An 18,478-nucleotide genomic window follows, 5' to 3' on the forward strand; every position below is an offset into this window, starting at 1 on the left:
TCCTGTCCCTCCCAACAGAGCTGCCAATCCTAAGGGCTCTTTGCAGGGTGGGGGTCCTATTTAAAAAAAAAAAAAAAAAAGGCACAGTACACATTCGGAAAGGGGGTGTGACCATGCCCACTTCAGCTTTGACCCCGCCCACTTTAACCCGTGGCCACACCCCTTTCCCGAATGTGTACCGAATTCTGCCCTTCAGATGTTGGAGGGTATGCTATGTGTGCATAGGAGGGCTGTGTATATGTGCACTACGTGTGTGGGAGGGGACTCTGTGTACTGTGTGTGTATGTGGGTGTGCAAAGGCTGTGCATATGTATACTATGTGTGGGGGGGCTCTGTATGTATGTATGTGTGTGTATACTACAGTATGGGCCTTATTCAGATGCACTCGGCTGCATGGGGGGCGCCGGTCTGCCCCATTACCATATGGGAACGCCCAGCGTTCTATGGGCGTTTCCATGAGAACGTTGGGTGTTATCATGGTAATGAGGCAGTGACGCGGGTGTGTGGGCCGGGTAGCTGACATCACCGGATGTCAGCTGCCCGCCCATATCACGCCAGCGTGCACGCAAATGTAAGTAACTTAAAAGTCACATATATATGCGTGCACGCTAACATCATTCGATGGTCGGTGACCATCGAATGATGTGGGCGGACACCCGAGCAATGCGAATGGATGTTTATGCAAAACATCCATTCGCTGCTGTGGGGGCTAAGCCGCACTTTGCTGGGGCAACGGGGGCGGGGGGGCGGGCGTTCGCCGGGCGGGGTTTGATGGACTCGCAAGGCTGCGAACCTGAATAACCCCCTATGTGTGGGGGCGGGCATTTGCCCCTGGGTACTTGGGGTACAAGTGTGGTGCACCCCCTAATAAAACGGGCTGCGCACGCCTATGACCGCGACCCTGCTGTAACGCCACTGAACAGTGGCTCACCTGTGACAAGCAGAATGTAAAGGAAATAAATCCACATGACAACATATTAATAGGTTTTGTACTTACAAACGCTGCGCTCCAGAAAGGGATTCCACTTATGAGGAAAAAATAAGTCTTCGTATAAACCAGCAGAATACCTAAAGCAACCTGCAAGACGGCTGCCACAATCAGCACAATCTGAGGGAAAAAAGAAAACGTTAGAATGAAAGAATAAAAATAGTCACCTCTGGTAGTGTAGCGCAGTTCAGCTTAGTCAGGTTGTAGCCACAGGGATCAGAGTGAGATGCTAAGTTACTATTTTTTTCGCAGATGATTTTGTGTACTGGATACTGGATATAACATCACAAAACTGAAGAAACACTTATGCCAGGGATCCAGATTTATATTATTTTTATTTTATTATTTTTTCCAAGATATTAGTACGTAAAACATACTTTCCAACTGTCCTGCTTTTCTCGTTATTGTGCGACGGTCCCACGTCCTGCCCAGGGTGGGGGCAGTTGGGAGCCCCCCTACCCGGAGCTACAGAGCAGAGAATAGATGTCTATACAGAGAGGCAGAGGGGCTGGGGCTTGTCAGCAGCATACACAGCGCTGGCCATGTGGCCATAGTGACAAAAACAGGGGCGTGGCCTGTGGCTGTGTCATCCTGTGAAGCCATGCCCCCTATGCCATAGGCCATGCCCCTTTTTAGGCACATGCACAGTAGCGTCCCGATTTCCCAAATGTAAATGTTGGGAGATTTGCGTAAAAATTGTACGTTTTTAGCCATGAATAGAATAGGCCAATCTGATTCACACTCTGATGTGTAGCTTTAGTATACACTTCCCTGAAAGTCAGGTCAACAGGAATTGGGCCAAATGTATTCATCCTTAACAAGTGATAAACTGGAGAGTTATAAGGAGTGATAAAGTACCAGCCAATCCTCTCATAACTGCCATTTCTCAAACACAACATTTACCATGACAGGTAGGGGCTGATTGGCTGGTTGTTTATCACTCTCCACTTTATCTCTTGTTAAGGCTTAATACATTTGGCCCATTGGGATTTAAAGCCACCATGCTGGATACACCACTAGGCCTGGAAAGTGACCTCAAGTTGACAGATCACAGCATGTTGGTGGTATGTGTGGCTGTCTAGAAGGAAGGTATTCAGCTGAGACTCTTCTCACCATCTTCCAGATCTCTGAAAACCCAAGAGACTATCTGATATACTGTATTAGAGTACACTTAACCAGTTAGGTCGACAAGGCTTATGTCGACACCTGAAATATGTTGACATGGCAAAGGTCAAGAGTGTTGGAAGGTCAACACAAGCATTTTGTCAACAATGACAAGGTCGACAGTCAAAAGGTCAAGTTTTTCACAGTTTTCTTAGTCAACATGTGCCGACAGGTGGTAATTCACGCCATATCAACCACTACAGTGTATAAAATAGTGTGCCGAGCCCAGCGAGGCACTGTGCCCAAAGTAAGACGAGTGCAGCGAGAGGACTCTCCATCCATTTTCGTGTTCTTGTGGGGGAACACATACGAGATGGGAAATTAGGATTAGGGATGGCCATCGACCATCGATGATTAGAAATCATCGATGGTTTATGGCCGATGTCGAATAGTTTTGCCATCGATGGGGAGAACCAGATGGTTTTCCACCATCGATGTAAAGCTTAAACGAATAGTTTCGTTTTTGCTTTTTCCCTACAGTGCCGGGACACGGAGAATAGCTCCGCCCCCGACACCCGCGAAGCCCCGCCCCCGCATTTTGATTGGCCCACAGGCCATTCAATCAGAGAAAATGGATGACCATCGATATGCAATAATATCGATGGTTATCCATAGAATGGTTATACACTATCGATGGGCTGTTGCACTTTTGCCATTGATGGCAAAGGCAACGATGGCCATCCCTAATTAGGATACATGGATCCCAGAATTCAGGCAACATTTTACTTAAAACCCAATGTTTTACTCATTATCCACTACTTCCTATTAAGTCAACACTTCTATCTATGTATTGCTGAGTGCAATAGATCATGTGAGGACTCTGGGCCAGATGTATCAAGCTTCAAAAGTGATAAAATGGAGAGTGATAAACAGCCAGCCAATCAGCTCTTGCCTGACATTTTTCAAACACCGTCTGTGACATGGCAGGCAGGAGCTTATTGGCTGGCTGTTTATCACTCTCTATTTTATCACTTTTGAAGCTTGATACATCTGGCCCTGAGTGAGAAACACACAGATTGTATGGGGGACAGAGCTCCGCAGATGTAAGACAGCATAGATGGGGAAGACAAACCACATGGATGACAGAATACAGACCAGCATACATGGAGATAGAGAGGTCGGGAATGAATCATTGGACTTGTTAACAGTCATTAAGTCGACCACTGGAGGTCGACATGCATCGATGTCGACATGGCTGACGGTCGACATGGGGTTAGGTCAACAGGGTCGCTAGGTCGACTTGGTCAAGGTCGGCATGGGGTTTTTCAAAATTTTTGTCCCGAATGTAAAGAGAGTCGACATAGACACTAAAAAAGCCCCCCTGGCCAAAGCATTAACCCCCTGACCAGTCAGCATGGGCAGGGATCCTGGGGAAGTGGGGACCCCCCCCCCCCCAATGAAGGGGTCCCCCCTCCAGAATTTACCTGCCCATGCTGAAGCCTGGGGCTGTCCCCGGCGGCCCTGGGTGGGGGCCACTGGGCTGATAAATGTGCAGAAATAGAATAAATTATTGTGTATTTTTGTGGAACTACAAGTCCCAGCAAGCCTGCACCGCATGCAGATACTTGGAGAACCAGAAGTCCCAGAATGCAGGGCATTAAAGGGCCCAATGGGAATTGTAGTGCCACAATACAAATAGTGAAATAAAACACAAACACACAATAAAAGTATAACTTTATTACATCCATAGCCCATTCATACAGATACCTTAACACGTAGGTAGGTCTCCTCCGTCCAACGGTCCTAAAGCATAGTTGCCTACCCTCCTGCATTCTGCAGGAGACTCCCTGAAATAGCAGCAATCTCCCTCTCTCCCTCATTAGTCTAGCAATCTCCCTCATGTCACCTAGCCCACATTAAACTGTTACATTTTTGGGGAAAAGGGGCATGAGAGACAGATACATTTACATTACATTACATCATCAGCACCATTTCCCAGCACTTTAGCAAGTATAGTAGCTCTTACTAATTGCATTGGTACATTTGTATATAAGTAATTTTAAAAGACTCCTTTCAGATGTAGCAGTACAGCCCCACGCTTCTAGGTGCCACGTTCACAATCTCTTTTCACAATCTCTCCATATATGGAACTAGACACACCCTTTGGGCGGAGCATGACACTATTTCCAACTATAATCTCCCTGAATCTAGTTTTCAAAAGTAGACAAGTACTGTATGTCCTTAAGAAAATCCAATGTGGGTACCTGTGGAAGGAAACCATACTTACCAGGGTCCTCCGGCGTAGATCACGTCCTCTTATGTTCAAGTAGCATCCAGGGACTTGACAAAATCACAAAACAAACAACGCAAACCCACAGAGTAAAGCTGGTTTCACATTGCAAAAACCTGCTTTCAACCCGTTTTTGTAAACGTGTCTTAAAATGGGTCAAAAGCCAGTTAAACCTGTTAGGAGTCATCGCCTATGACTCCTATCTTTCTGCCTGGCATGGGATTATTCCAGCCTGTGTGTGTGTGTTTACTCGCTGGTGGCCTCCAGTGGTCAGCCTGGGCCATTGCAGCTCACTCCCAGTGGTGGGTTATTAGGACTGTCTTAATTAGGCTGCTAGCTTGCAGAGCTCACCTGCAGGCAATGTGTGATTGTCACCTCCTTGTGCTCACTATATAAACCCTCTGGTCACTCACTCCCTTGCCGGTTATACTGTCTTGTCAGCCATGTGCAAGCCTGTAGTTCAGAGCTCCCAGCCAGAGTCCTGTTTGCTACTTTTACTGTCCCGGATTGGTGGACCCTGCGCAGCAATCCCTTGGTGTTCCTGATTCTTCCACAGCCGTGCAGTGTTGGTTCCTCATCCTGCCCTGCTGCAGCTAAGTGTCCATTGGACATTTGCCTTGTATTCCTCCTGTCTCCTGGTTTCCCTAATACCAGCCTGGGTGTCTGCATTGTGGGGCTTTTCCCTCGCAGTGCAGGATAGTACAGTCGAGGATTATTATTATTGCATCCCATCTTCTGAGCATTGTTGCCATTGTCTATTATTGCATACCATCATCTGAGCATTGTTGCTATTGTTTATTATTGTTATTCATTCCATCTTCTGAGCATTGTTGCCATTGTGTATATGTACCACCGTCACACATTGCTGCGTCCAGCCCGAGATTACCCTGTCTCATCATCTGTGGGAGCATTCCCAATCTCCCTGTGTAGTCACCCCCTTGGGGGTCCGGGGGGCCCTTGCTTTGTGTGGGCTTTAGTTAGCTGTCCCCTTGCTCTCCTCTGGCCTTGGTGGGCGTGTTGTCTCTCTCAAGACCAGGTGGCATCGGGGTTGGAGCTGGACTAACCGGCTCCTTCGGACGCGGCTATTATTGCCGAAGTCTAGTTACGCACATGTCCGCCAACCCCAGCTCGAGGCAACGGAGGTAGGGCAGGCGAGGTTGCCCCCGGATCCTTACAAAACCCCTCATATTGCATGTTGTTAAGGTATATTGCAGTTTCAATACCATTTTTGTACCTTCAGATTCAACCCGTTACACCCAGAGAAAGCCATACAATGTAATTTTAAATGTTTTTTCCTGCTTGTGGGCGGGGATCATGTGTGGTTATCATTTGTAGCAAATACCGTTTCTGAGCTGTTCAGACTGCAGGGAAAACGGTTCAGAAACGTGTAGGATCCTGCTTTTAACACGTTTCAAAATACCGGTATTCTGTAACCTGTAAATTGACAATGGAGCTTTCACACTGCAGCTGCTCCCATTTTAAAATGGTAAAAAAAAACGGCAATATACCATGTCAAAGCTGCAATGTGAAGTTGGTATAAGTGAGAAGCTGGTGGATGTGTGTTTACATCCTGCAGCTCCTCCTCCCAAATAGTGCTGTTGGCCACCTAGCAGCTTATCGACTTCTGATTGGCTGCTAGGTGACCAATAGCGCTATTTCAAGGGAGGAGCCACAGGATGTAAACAAACATTTTGCGGCTTTTTCTCAAGTCCCAACATTCAGACTCCCGTGCCATTTTCTCTCCGCCCGACAGATACTCAACAGGCGGAATCGTCTTAAAGTGGGCGTACTGGCAAAAATGGCCGCAGATTGTCTAAATCACGGACGTTTTTTGACTTGTTTTAAAGTCGGATCTGTTGTGTCGGAATCCGCCTTCAATGCTGCCTGTAGTATAACTAGTTTTACTGTTTATTTTTTTTAATTCAGTGTGTCCACCTGAAAATTACACCCATTGTGCTGTATTGGAAAAATAATGTTCTATTTCAGGGTTGCCGACTTTCTTATTCTCCTCTCCGGGAGAAGCCCGGAGAGGAGAGTTTCAGGGGGTGGGGCTTAAGCGTGACATCACTAAGCCCCGCCCCTATGCTGGTAAACCAGCGAATTCAGGGATCTCCGTTAAGGGGGCGGGGCTAAAATGATGCGATTGTGTCATTTTAGCTCCGCCCCCTCCTCTGAGACCCGAGGATTGCGGCGTTTTAATGCAGCAATCCGGGGGACAGCGGGGGTCCCGCTCCCGATTTTCGGGAGACTCCCGGAAATTCCGGGAGGGTCGGCAACCCTGTTCTATTTTTACATTACTACAGGAACTGGATGAACTGATTCTAAAATGATAACAGTGTATTTGGCATCAGCAGCACTTACCCCGAGAGCTTTTGGCCTGGCTGCCAGAAATGTTCTGTAAAAAGGGGATGAGGAATCTGTCCTTTGCGGCATGTTTGTAATAAAACCAAACTGTGGTGGGCCCGGAGGCATATTCCAGACCTTTGCTTCAGCAGAGACACTGTATGGAGACTGCAGTGGGATGACATTCTGATGAGAGTTTGGTGCTGTTGTATTCATATAAAGAACATCAGATGAAGATGTAGCTGGAATTACCTCATAGATATTCGGGGGCAATTCTCTGTCAGCATGCATGGTGGGCACTGAGACAGAAAGCAAACAGTAAATATCATTGTGCAAAATAACAAAACAATCATAGCAAAACCAAAACTGTGAACATGAGGGCTTCTCTCCACTGTACTGTGTGATGGATCCGCCACGGCCGACGCCTGTCGCTGTCACACTGCGCATATATTAGAGCATAATCACATATGTTAGAGCATGTGCTATTAGTATCTATACAGTAACCGGCGGAGGGAGCGGAAATGGGCGGCGGTTCTTATAACATCCCGCCCATTATGATAATTAACTGTGATAGATACTTGTAATCAATAAAGCAAAATCAAACAGTACACTCAAGATTTTACAGTCTGAATTGAATATGAGAGCACTGTGGAAGTAGTGGTTAGCAGTGCTGCCTAGGGAATTTGTTCAATTCCTCTACAAGTATGTTTGTGTGGAGTTTGTATGTCCTCTCTGTGTTTGCATACTCTGGTTTCCTCCCACAATCCAAAAATATACTGGTAGGTTAATTAGCTTCAGGAAAAAATTTACCTGCTGCATGTGTGTCAAAGACCATAATTAGCGGCTGCCGGCATTTGCCTGCACCATTGATGGTAGATGGGAAGATCACTCTACAATATGATATGCGATACAGTAGCCACATAGGCCAATTTTTTTTATTTATTAACAGTTTCTTATATAGCGCACACATATTCTGCAGCGCTTTACAGAGAATATTTGAACATTCACATCAGTCCCTGCCGCAGTGGAGCTTACAATCTATATTCCCTACCACGTGTACACACACACACAGACATTCTAGGGTTAATTTTGTTGGAAGCCAATTAGCCTACCTGTATATTTTTGGATTGTGGGAGGAAACCGGAGTACCCGGGGAGAATATACAAACTCCGCACAGTTAGCGCCATGGTGGGGATCTAATCCATGACCATAATCCATGACAGTGCTGTGAGGCAGTAATGCTAACCATTACACCATCCGGGATGCCCATTGGGGGAATGAGGATCATGTGTGGGTAGGTTTTTTTTCCACATAAACCTGGGCTTTATGGCTGATGATATAGAACTTTCCACTGCACAAAACTTTGTTGTTATCCTTAACATTAACACCTTTCATTTATCTTTTAGCCATGATAGAGAATGCATTTTTTTTCTTGGGTGTGAATCTTTAGGCTGACAACGACATTGTTCATACTTCTAATTACAATAAAACTGTAGATACTCAATCATACAGTATATTACTTTTAAGAGTACACACCACAGGTCCTTCAAAATTAAGTTATGAACCAAAAAAAAAAATTATATTATCTAGAAAAAAACACTACAGAAGGATTAGGCCTATAACAACCACAATTTTCCCATAGAGAGATGCTCTTCCTGGTACTAGGATGCCACCAGGTCTTAAATTTAGGATAGTAGGAGATGATAAAACAGACAAATGATCACAGGAATATAGGCTGTAATAGAGTAGATGAAATATATACACAGGAACCCTGGCAAAGCAATGCCAGGGTTTAAAGCAGGAGTACATAGACCAGGCTGGATAAATAGGGTTTTTCAAGACTAGAGCAGAGTTTTAGGCTAGATTGACAGACAGCTTTTTAAGGGTACAGCAGGCAGAGATTCAGGCTGGATCAGCAAGCTAAACACTAGAACATGGAGCTATCTCTGACTATAACATTCTCAAAGTCCAGTTGATGAACGTTTATAGGAATTATTCACAATTTATACTTTTCTCTCCCAGGCTATCAAAATGCCAGAATAATTAATATGAATGGGGGTTATCCTGATTAATATCCAATACAGTGCCACATAGTCTAATGTCAAGTGCAGGTGGTATTAGTTATCAGGGTTAAGCTCTGGAATGCATTGCATTGCATTGCATTCCAGAACTTGGTAATTATGACTTTATAGCAGCCCAAACAGACAACAATGGGGCTGAATATGTGATCAGAACTTACCTCATGCAAATTGATGTTTTCAGGGGATGTAGTGCAAATAATGACTATGGGGGTATTCAATGTGTTCTGATATTTCCATCATTTTGGAAATATGGCCACACATCTATCCAATGCAGCTGTTTCCGTCGTCATTGAAGCTCATGCAGATTCGGCTTTCTAAAAAGTCTAATCTGTTTGTTTGAAAATGGCCGCTGGACTGTCGAATCCGTGGCCGTTTTTGACCAAATAAACGTGGATTTCGACAATCCACATGTATTCCAACTGTCGGACCACTTCTTACAATCGGTACATTGAATTGATGTTGGAATGTCGTTGATTTTGACTGTCTGAATCAAACATTGAATACCCCCTGTGAACTTAATGACTTAGACGAGTCTAGTTATATAAGATTTATGATCATACAAACAAACTTATGAATCAAAGAGTTGCATCTATTGTCTTTTCTCAACAGGATTAAGAGTTCAGCTTGAAATTGGTCGACACACATACTGTATGGTGGACACAATTTTTTTGAGTTTGTCTAATTTTATTTTCAGTTTATCATCCGCATGGACTACAGCTTGACACAGGTTTTTAAAGTTATTGGGTGCCAGGTTTTTAAAGTTATTGGGTGCCATTTTGTATTGGGTGCCATTTTGTATTGGGTGCCATTTTGTATGTTCTATCACCTATGACCACAGTTACTGTAACCATGTACCCTCTTGGGCTCACTTTGTTTCCCATGCTTTGGGCAAGGTTGCTATTCCTGATAGTACTTAAAGTTTACATGAATGGTAAATGAAGCCTAATGACTGCATACCCCATATAGAATTGACCTGCAGTATTGACTCTCTAATGTCTAGACATTGGAACCGCATAATATGATTAATAAAGTTTCTACCCACAGTGGCTGCAACCATTTAATCAAAGTCCATATGAGTTTGTAGCTGCCATATAGAACATATCACTGATATAATTAGAGGAGGGGACAGATTTACACAACTCTGCTTACAGGAAGTCTAATAGATATTCAAATTGAAATCATTATTCCCGTGATAAAAAGTGATAAACAACCAGCCAATCAGCTCCTATTTGCCATGTTACAGGCTACATTTGAAAAATGACAGGAAGGAGCTGATTGGCTGGTGGTTTATCACTCTTCACTCTATGGTTTCTGGCCCTTCAGGTATCATGTGACAGGCTGTGTTTAAAAAATGACAGGGAGGAGCTGATTGGTTGGTGGTTTATCACTCTCCATTTTAGCACTTTCCAAGGCTTTGTACATCTCACCCTCAGTCCATTAGACATCATGGAGCATATGGTAAAGATCCACTCGCTCTCTTTCTTTAGGAGCTCTTTTGTAATGGAGAGGCCCCTCCTCCTTTGATGCTTAAGGATACACGTTAACTTCTAGCCCACATACGTGACAGTGGCTCAACCTTCCTCAATGTGGTGCCGCAGAGGTAATCTTCTGGTCGCAGGAGCAAGCTCCTGCGACCAGCGATTAGAACGGGGCTGAAATCGGGAGCGGGCACCCGCCGATTTATCGCCGGGGCACACTCACATCACTGGCAATATGGTCGCTCAGCGACCATATTTCCAGCGATTTCAGCCCCTATCGCCCCCGTGTGTACACGGCTTTATGCTATCCAAGAATTTTATGATTCTGATTGGAGCACAATTAACTGCAGTTTGGATTTCTGTGTTTGAATGATTAATCAACATCATGTTTTCTTGTAACTGATAATTAGCAGCTTTGTTAATTACTGTTTAAATCACAGCACTTATTTAAGTTGATGTTGTCTTAAGTAATTATTCTCAATTTAGTGGGTGCTTATGTAATTATCACCCTATACTTTGTAAATAATCACACATCGACCTGCTGTCTCCTGACAAACTATTAATGGTCATAAACAGACTGAATGACTGTGTTGATATCTTGTATCCTTTCATCAGTAATTGATTCTCAGGGATTATTTTCCTCCACAGTTCTCTCTCATATATGGTCTGATAAATGTATGACAGTGAAAAGCAGAAGGCTGTGAGAAGATATGACTGGACTTTTTATTTTTATCTTCTGTTTTCTGTACTCCCTCACACGCTTTCACACCGCAAAACCTGATCAGACTCAGTATTTAAAACGTTACGTAAAACAGGTCCATGCAGGTTAATGTCCCTTTCCCTTTCACACCGCACATATTACCCGGTATTATACCGGGTATAAGCAGGTTTGCGGTGTGAAAGCACTCTACCACTGATCGGCTATGAGACCTTACCTGAGGTAAGGTTGCCCTGGCAACATGGCGGAGTCCGGCGGAGGGGAGTACGGAGGCGGAGGAAGGTCCCGGGTGGAGCTGGCTAGCAGTGGTGACATACGGGAGTCCGGGGTATATGGAAGGCAGAAAGGGCTCTGGCACACTTATCGCCACTGAGGTCCCGCTCTGTGCATATCTAATGAGCGGGACCCAGTGCAGTAAATATTTAATGAGCGGATCTCCACCCCCTGCATATGTAATGAGCAGACCCGCTCTTTTCATATGCAGGGAGCGGGGACACGCTCATTAAATATTCAATGCACTGGCTCCCGCTCATTAGATATGCACAGAATGCGGACCAGCTCATGCTTATTACTGCCAGGATCCTAAATACCATTTCAGACCTGTTCACTCTGCCAAAAAAAACGGGTCTAAAAACGGGTAGGACACTGTTTTTACCCATCAGGTGATTAGAGTGTGCATTTCCCCACTGTTCTCTTATTTGTGATAAAGAAAGTCAGTACTGTCATACCAAAGTCAGTACTGTCATAGCCAAAATTCTGGTACTATCCCTGGTGTGAAACGCTCCAGGGCCAAAATCCCGGTACCGATGTGCCAGGATTTCAATCCTGCTAGCTAGCAGGGTTGTTCCTGGGACATTCACAGGTTACTGGCCAGTGTGAAAGGAACTTAGCCGGCGGCTTGCTGTTGAAGCGTCCATCCATCAAAGCTCCTTCTGGAGCTCCTGTGTCCCATAACCAGAGGATCCCACTGTCAGTCTCCGTCGGAGCCCGTGTCACGCCACAGCCAACGGAGCAGCAGGAATGCACTCTCTACCAAGCCTGTCACACAACCCTTAGCGATGGCGGCACGTTGCACTGCAACAACCTTCCTAGCAACCACACCGGCGTGCTGTATTCTCCCGCACACCGCTCCGAGCACCCGGCCAATCCCAGCCCCACCAGCATCATCCCACTCACCCCGCCTACTGCTGCCCGCACTATCTCTCCCCCCTCACACCACCAAAAAATGCAGGGACTAGGCTGATGTGAAAGGGGCCAACTCAGGAAGGTCCCTGCATGATTCTGGGACTGTATTCCCGGGTAAATCCCTGCATTTTCTGGTGTGAAAGGGGTATGAGTTGCCCAAATCCTATCTGACCTTGGAACACAAGCAGTGAAGGGCCTGGCTAGTGTCTAGGAGGGTGACCTCTAGAGAATATTAGGTACACAAATAAGTCTTAATAGGCACACACAAACAGCAGAAACATATAGATTTTTCCTTCTTTCTTTACTGTTTCTTTTTTTTTTTTTCAATATATCTTTTATTGACAGGTAAAAGACATGTGCGTACAAAATAGATGTTATTTAAACGTTGTTATACTTGACAGATCGGGTTACAACAATGTTAAAAGTGATTTACAAAACAATTGGTCAGCTTGCATGACGGTTTAAGGTATTACATCACAGTCACATCTTATCTTTGAATCTAGCGCTAAAAAGGAGGGTCGTTAGACAATGATTCAGTTAGATACCAGGTGGTGTCAGAAAAAGAGTTTCTTAGGGCTGTTTTCAGGGGTGTAGACAAGGTTTGTACATAGGGTAACCAGGTATCAAAGAACTTCTTTGTGCGTTTTTCTTTTTGAATGGAGGTCTCCGACCAGTCCATCATGAACAGGTACATCATTCTGGGGAAGGCTAGGGACAAAGAGGAGGGGGTTGGGGAAATCCACTCCGACAGAATAGTTTTTTTAACCGTCGCAGCTAATTTCACCAATAATAACCTGACGCCTGGTGAAAGGCGTTTCCGGTCAGTGGTTGGATATTGTCCCCAAAAAACCCAGGCCTTTGAAATGGCAAAATCAATCTTGAGTTTCGATTTGATGAAGTCTTGGAATTCGGTCCAGATGGATTGCACCACATCACAAGACCATATGCAGTGTACTAAGTCTGCATCCGGACTGCTACACTTGTAGCAGTTGGCGTCAGGGGCTCCCCCGGTGAGAAATTTAAGTTTGGGGGTGAAATATGATCTATGTAGGAGTTTCTGGTGCATTTCTATGTAGGAGGTGGAAGTTAGGCTTTTGTTTAGGGATTGGTATGCTGTCAGCATTGTTTTCATAGTTAGTTCGGGGAAATCGTTCTGCCATTTCAAGAAACCCCTTGGGGGTTGTTCTAGTGACACACATTTCCGACATAGGTCGTAGATATGAGAAGTAGGTAGGGGTTTCTCTAACCGTGTGTGTATTAGTTTGTCAAGAGTGCAAAGTTTAGAAGGCAGGTCCGTTAGTGGTAATACCGACTGAGCGTAACATTTCACCTGGATGTATGTAAAATGTGAGATCTGCAGGCGTGGGTATTTGTCTTTCAAATCTGAGTATGACATAAAGACCAAAGAATCTAATTTCAGAAAGTTTGCAATGAATCGTAGGCCTCCACTACTCCATCCCCTGAACACACCAGAGAGTTGACCAGGTATAAAATCTGGGTTGCCCCATAAGGGGAGGAAAATAGATCTGTGCTTTGAGGTTTGTACGTTGTTCCTAACTAATCTCCATGCCATACAGGTGGTGTGGAGAAGAAGATTGTTCCTGGCTTCCTCTGGCATAGCCTGTGGTGTCTTGTGTAGTAAAGCTATTAGATTGATGTTAGGAACAAAGCTTTGCTCTTCGGAGAAATTTGCGTATGTGTTTGAGCCTGTTATCCAATCTAGCGCTATCCGATAATTAGCTGCCATAGCATACGTTCTAAGACATGGCAAGTTGAGTCCTCCCAGGTCTCTTTTCTGTTGTATTTTAAACAATGATATTCGTGGGCGCTTTCCGGACCATATAAACTTCGAAAGTTCTTTGTTATGTCTTGCTATATCCCTCTTGGAGGGGATGATGGGCAACATTTGTAGTATGTATAGAATACGAGGGAAAGTAATCATTTTGTACAGGTAGCATCTACCTATGTAGGACAGGGGTAGGTGAGCCCATCTAGCGAAATCTGTCGTGGTTTTGGACCATAGTGGCTCAAGATTCCGGGCATATAATTGGGCAGGGTGTGTTGGAATTTTAATACCTAGGTAAGTAATCCCTTCATCGGGTGCCCATCTGAAGGGAAACGAGTCTCCCCATCCTAATTTAGCCTCTGGGAAGAAGGCCAATGCTTCTGACTTGGAATGATTTATTTTGAACCCTCCAACTTTCTCGAATTCTGATAGGGTTTCGAGTATGGTGGGGATTGCTTGTTTCGGGTTGGAGATGTAAAGTAAGAGGTCATCAGCAAATGCTGACACCTTTAGTTCTTTTTGCGCGAGTTGGACCCCTCTCCAATTTTTGTTAAGTATAAAGTGTCTTATGAGTGGGTCCAGTGCCAGGTTGAACAGCAAGGGAGATAGTGGGCATCCTTGGCGGGTGCCTCTGTATAGCCGGAAGGGGGTTGAATTTGCATTATTGATGGTGAGGAAAGCAGAGGGCTCGTGGTACAGGGTCTGGAAAACTTGAACAAATTCGGGGCCAAAATTCTGAGTGTATAGTAGGGAAGCTAAATAATGCCAGGATACCCTGTCAAAGGCTTTGTCTGCATCGCAGCTGAGGACTATTGTTTGTTTGGCTTGGGTAAGGTGAACTTTATACATGGCTGCTATCAGTGATCTCACGTTGTGTACTGAGTGTCGATCTCTAAGAAATCCTGTCTGTTGGGGGAGTAGAAGGGATGGAAGAATTGACTGTAACCGTGAAGCAATGAGTTTTGTAAAAATTTTGAAGTCTTGGTTGAGCAGAGAGATAGGTCTGTAGGAGGAGACTAGATTATGATCTTTGTTAGGTTTGGGGATAAGAATTATTCTAGCTTCATTGAAATTTTGTGGGGCAGGCTTTCCAGTAAGAATAGCGTTATATAGCTGACTTAATAGGGGGATTATCTGGGGGGTAAGCAGTTTATAGTAGGAGGCCGAGAGACCATCTGGGCCTGGTGTTTTGTGGAGGGGTAGTGTTTTGATGACGTTTTCTATCTCCCCTTCGCTAACTGGTGACATTAACAGTTCTCTATGTTCAGAGGAAAGTTGAGGTAACTTGGCTGTTTGTAGAAATTCAGTTATGTTCCTTTGGTGTGTTGGGGGGGCTTGGTAAAGGGATTCAAAGTAGGAAAGGAAAAGTTTAGTGATTTGGTCTTGATCTGTAAGAACATTCCCTGCATCAGATTTTAATGTTGAGATGGGTTTGTGGCCCGTGGCTGATTTGACTAAGTTTGCCAGCAATTTACCCGGTCGATTACCCCATCGGAAATATTTATTTTTCTGAAACTGATGCTGTACATTGGCCCTTTCTGTTACAATGGTATCATAGGCTGATTTGGCATCTTTATATATGGTCCGGTTCATGTCGGACGGGGAGGCCAATAGTCGGGAGTATGCCACAGAGACCTCTTTCGAGGCCTTCGTGAGTTTAAGGTGATGTTTTTTCTTTTGGGACGAGACATATGCTAAGACATGACCTCTTAATACTGGTTTTGAGGCCAGCCAGAAGAGGTTGATGTCCTCCCTATGAATATTATTATCATTGGTATAGTTAAGGAACATTTGTGTCAGGTAGTTCTTAAAATCTAGAGAGTCCTGCAGATAGTCCGGAAAGCGCCAGTTAAAGGACTGTTTAATTGGAGTGTCTAGAGACAGCTTCAAAGTGATCGGTGCATGATCAGAAATAAGAATATCTGAGACCCTGGAGTCCTCGACTCTATGCAATATGGAGTTATCCAATAGCCAGTAGTCTAACCTGGAGAACGAGGAGTGAGGGTGAGAGAAGAAGGTGTATTCTCTAGCCAACGGGTGTAGGAAGCGCCAGGGGTCAATCAAGTGTAGGGCATCGATCATTAGGGCAAGGGTCGGGGGTGTTTGTCTGTTTCCAGGGTGCCTATTTGCGGGAGTTGTAACATCCACTAGGGGATCTAATATTGTGTTAAGATCACCACCTATTATTAAAATACCCTCTGCCCAACCTTGTAGGTTCGTGTAAAGGTCTGAGAAGAAACCAACATTGTGTCCTGTAGGAGCATATATACAAGCTAGAGTATACAGTTTGTTTTCAATATACACTTTCAGGAAAAGGAAACGTCCGTCGGGGTCTGCCCATTCCGACACTATGGAGTAATTGAGCGATTTTCTAAAAATTATTAGTACTCCCCTGGATTTGGTGGGGAAGGAGGCCGCCCTGCATTCCCCAATCCATTTATCTCTGAGGACATTTGGGTCTGAGGCCTTCCAGTGACTTTCTTGGAGGAAGACAATGTCTGGTTTAAATTTACGTACATGAGACAAGACTTTTTTTCTTTTTATGGGGGTGTTAAGGCCCTCTACATTCCATGAGACCAGTGTAAGATTTGACTTCACGGAGTGCGACTGTGATGTTGCATTAGGCGGTTGAACACTCATCCAATGCCCTGAGCAGGGGGAACTTTAGCCGAGTACATTTCTGTCTTGGTGTCCCACCCGTCCCAGCGAGCGGGTGGGGGACCAGTCAATGAACCGTCAGCAAACCGGGAGGAATATTCCCGGGCTGTCAAGTTGTTCAGGCATCGTAAATGGACTAACACAATAAGCTTAGTTTTAATCCTGTCAATTTTTTCTAACTTTTTTTGAACCCAGTACGACAACCAAACGGGTTGCCTATTTGTATCTATGTAACTCTTGAGAACAGAAGGAATAGGTAGTGTGGATTGAATAGCCAGGTAACAATACATTACAACTATAACACTAGGGGGGCCCGTAGGCCACAGACCCCACCTCCTCGGCAAGGTATCTAGTTTTGGCAGCAACTGCCACAGTAAAAATAGCAAAACCATAAACTTTAGTAGCAGAATATATCTAAACAGGGTAAACATTTTGACTGTAAACATGAGGCAAAAACTGTTGTATACTCAGCCAGATTCGACATCAATCATTGTCAGCCATGGTGGAGCGTGGCGGACTCTTATCTAAGGACCGAACAAAGTTCCGGGCAGTTTCAGGCGAGTCGAAGTAATGGGATTGTCCGTCATGTGTCACACGCAGTTTGGCTGGGTATAGGAGAGCGAATCGGATGTTGTTATCGAAAAGTTCCTTGCAAATTGGGGAGAATTCGCGTCTCCTAGTGGAGACTTGATAAGAGAAGTCTTGAAATAACAGGAGACGTGAGGTTTCATAAGTGAGTGATGTGACTTTGCGGTATGCTTCTAAAAGCTTCACTTTATCCAGGTAATTTAGGAGCTTGAAAATGACGGGCCTGGGTTTTTGTTGGGCAGATTGGCGGTCAGGGCCCACTCGATGAGCTCTTTCCACCACTATGGGACCTGTCATTGGAACGCCCAGTTGTTCAGGCAGCCATATTGAGACAAACGATAGGAGGTCTCGGGGTTTAACACTTTCTGGTAGGCCGATGAGCCTGAGGTTGTTCCTCCGGTTTCTGTTTTCCAGGTCTTCCACTTTGTCGAGCAGGGCCTGGATGGATGATTCATGGGCCTGGGTTTGGGTAGCAGCTGTGTTGAAGTCATCTTCCAAGTTAGAGACTCTATCCTCCACTTCTGTTAGTCTGGTGGAGTGTTGTGAAATTTGTTCGGTCACCTTGTTGATGGCTTCCAATATAGGGGCCAACTTGGAGTCCAGTAATGGTGAAAGGATATCCGAGATCTCTTTGGCTGATAGTGCAGCCGTGGAGTTTTGTTGCACAGACTCATCGAGAGGGTCAGTTGTGTTAGTTATTCCGGGCGACCGGGGGGAGGAAGCCTGGCAAATGGTTGTGAGTTTGTCCTTTTGCTTTTGGCTTTGGGAGCCCCTGTTGGATCTCTGGGCTTTTGCCACGTATTTCTCCATATTGTGTGAGACAATTGTGTCCACTGTATCAGGTAAGTAGAGTGAAGATGGGCCCGAGGAGTAACTTTCGGGGGGTCGTTGCACACCCTGACGGTGGATTTCTTGGGTGTGACCGGATGGAGGGGAGACAGGGGCAGCTTCTGTAAATATAGGTGGGAGTGCAGTTGGATTGAGGTGCGGGTAGTATCCTTTCCCCACTATTTGCTGTGTGCTTGACTGTAGTCGGGCAGTGGTAAAGTAGGAGAGTTGTTATCTCTTCTCGCCCTGTAGCAGAGTGGCTGCACGCAGTTGTAGGTGGTGGGGTGTAGTTTCAAGCCTCTTGCACAAATGGGTGGTCTTCTGTGTGGGATTGGGGCTGCAGGTGATGGTCACGCTGCGTGCTGCAGGTGGGTGGTCAGTCAGGTGGTAGTTAGTGGCAAGGTGGGTATGGGAGTATTCAGTCCTCACCT

At 45.2% G+C, this 18,478-nt stretch overlaps 1 protein-coding gene and 1 long non-coding RNA gene across 4 annotated transcripts in view; one reads left to right on the forward strand and one right to left on the reverse strand.

Moving 5' to 3' along the window:
• The window catches only part of LOC146007569 (uncharacterized), a 56,969-nt gene that overhangs the window by 21,777 nt on the left and 16,714 nt on the right, over window positions 1–18,478 (reverse strand). For all 3 annotated transcript variants that reach the window (XM_083146032.1, XM_083146029.1, XM_083146031.1), the window contains exons 3-4: window positions 6,744–7,024; window positions 998–1,108 (exon numbers count right to left, since the gene is read on the reverse strand). In XM_083146032.1, the coding sequence (XP_083002158.1) occupies window positions 998–1,108; window positions 6,744–7,024 (392 nt within the window). The remainder of the gene's footprint in view (window positions 1–997; window positions 1,109–6,743; window positions 7,025–18,478) is intronic.
• Window positions 1–18,478, forward strand: part of LOC146007572 (uncharacterized) — a 71,385-nt gene that overhangs the window by 1,084 nt on the left and 51,823 nt on the right. The window lies entirely within an intron of this gene.

The sequence above is a fragment of the Crinia signifera genome, chromosome 6 (genome assembly GCF_055691185.1).
Source record: "Crinia signifera chromosome 6, ASM5569118v1, whole genome shotgun sequence".
NCBI classification, from domain to species: domain Eukaryota; kingdom Metazoa; phylum Chordata; class Amphibia; order Anura; family Myobatrachidae; genus Crinia; species Crinia signifera.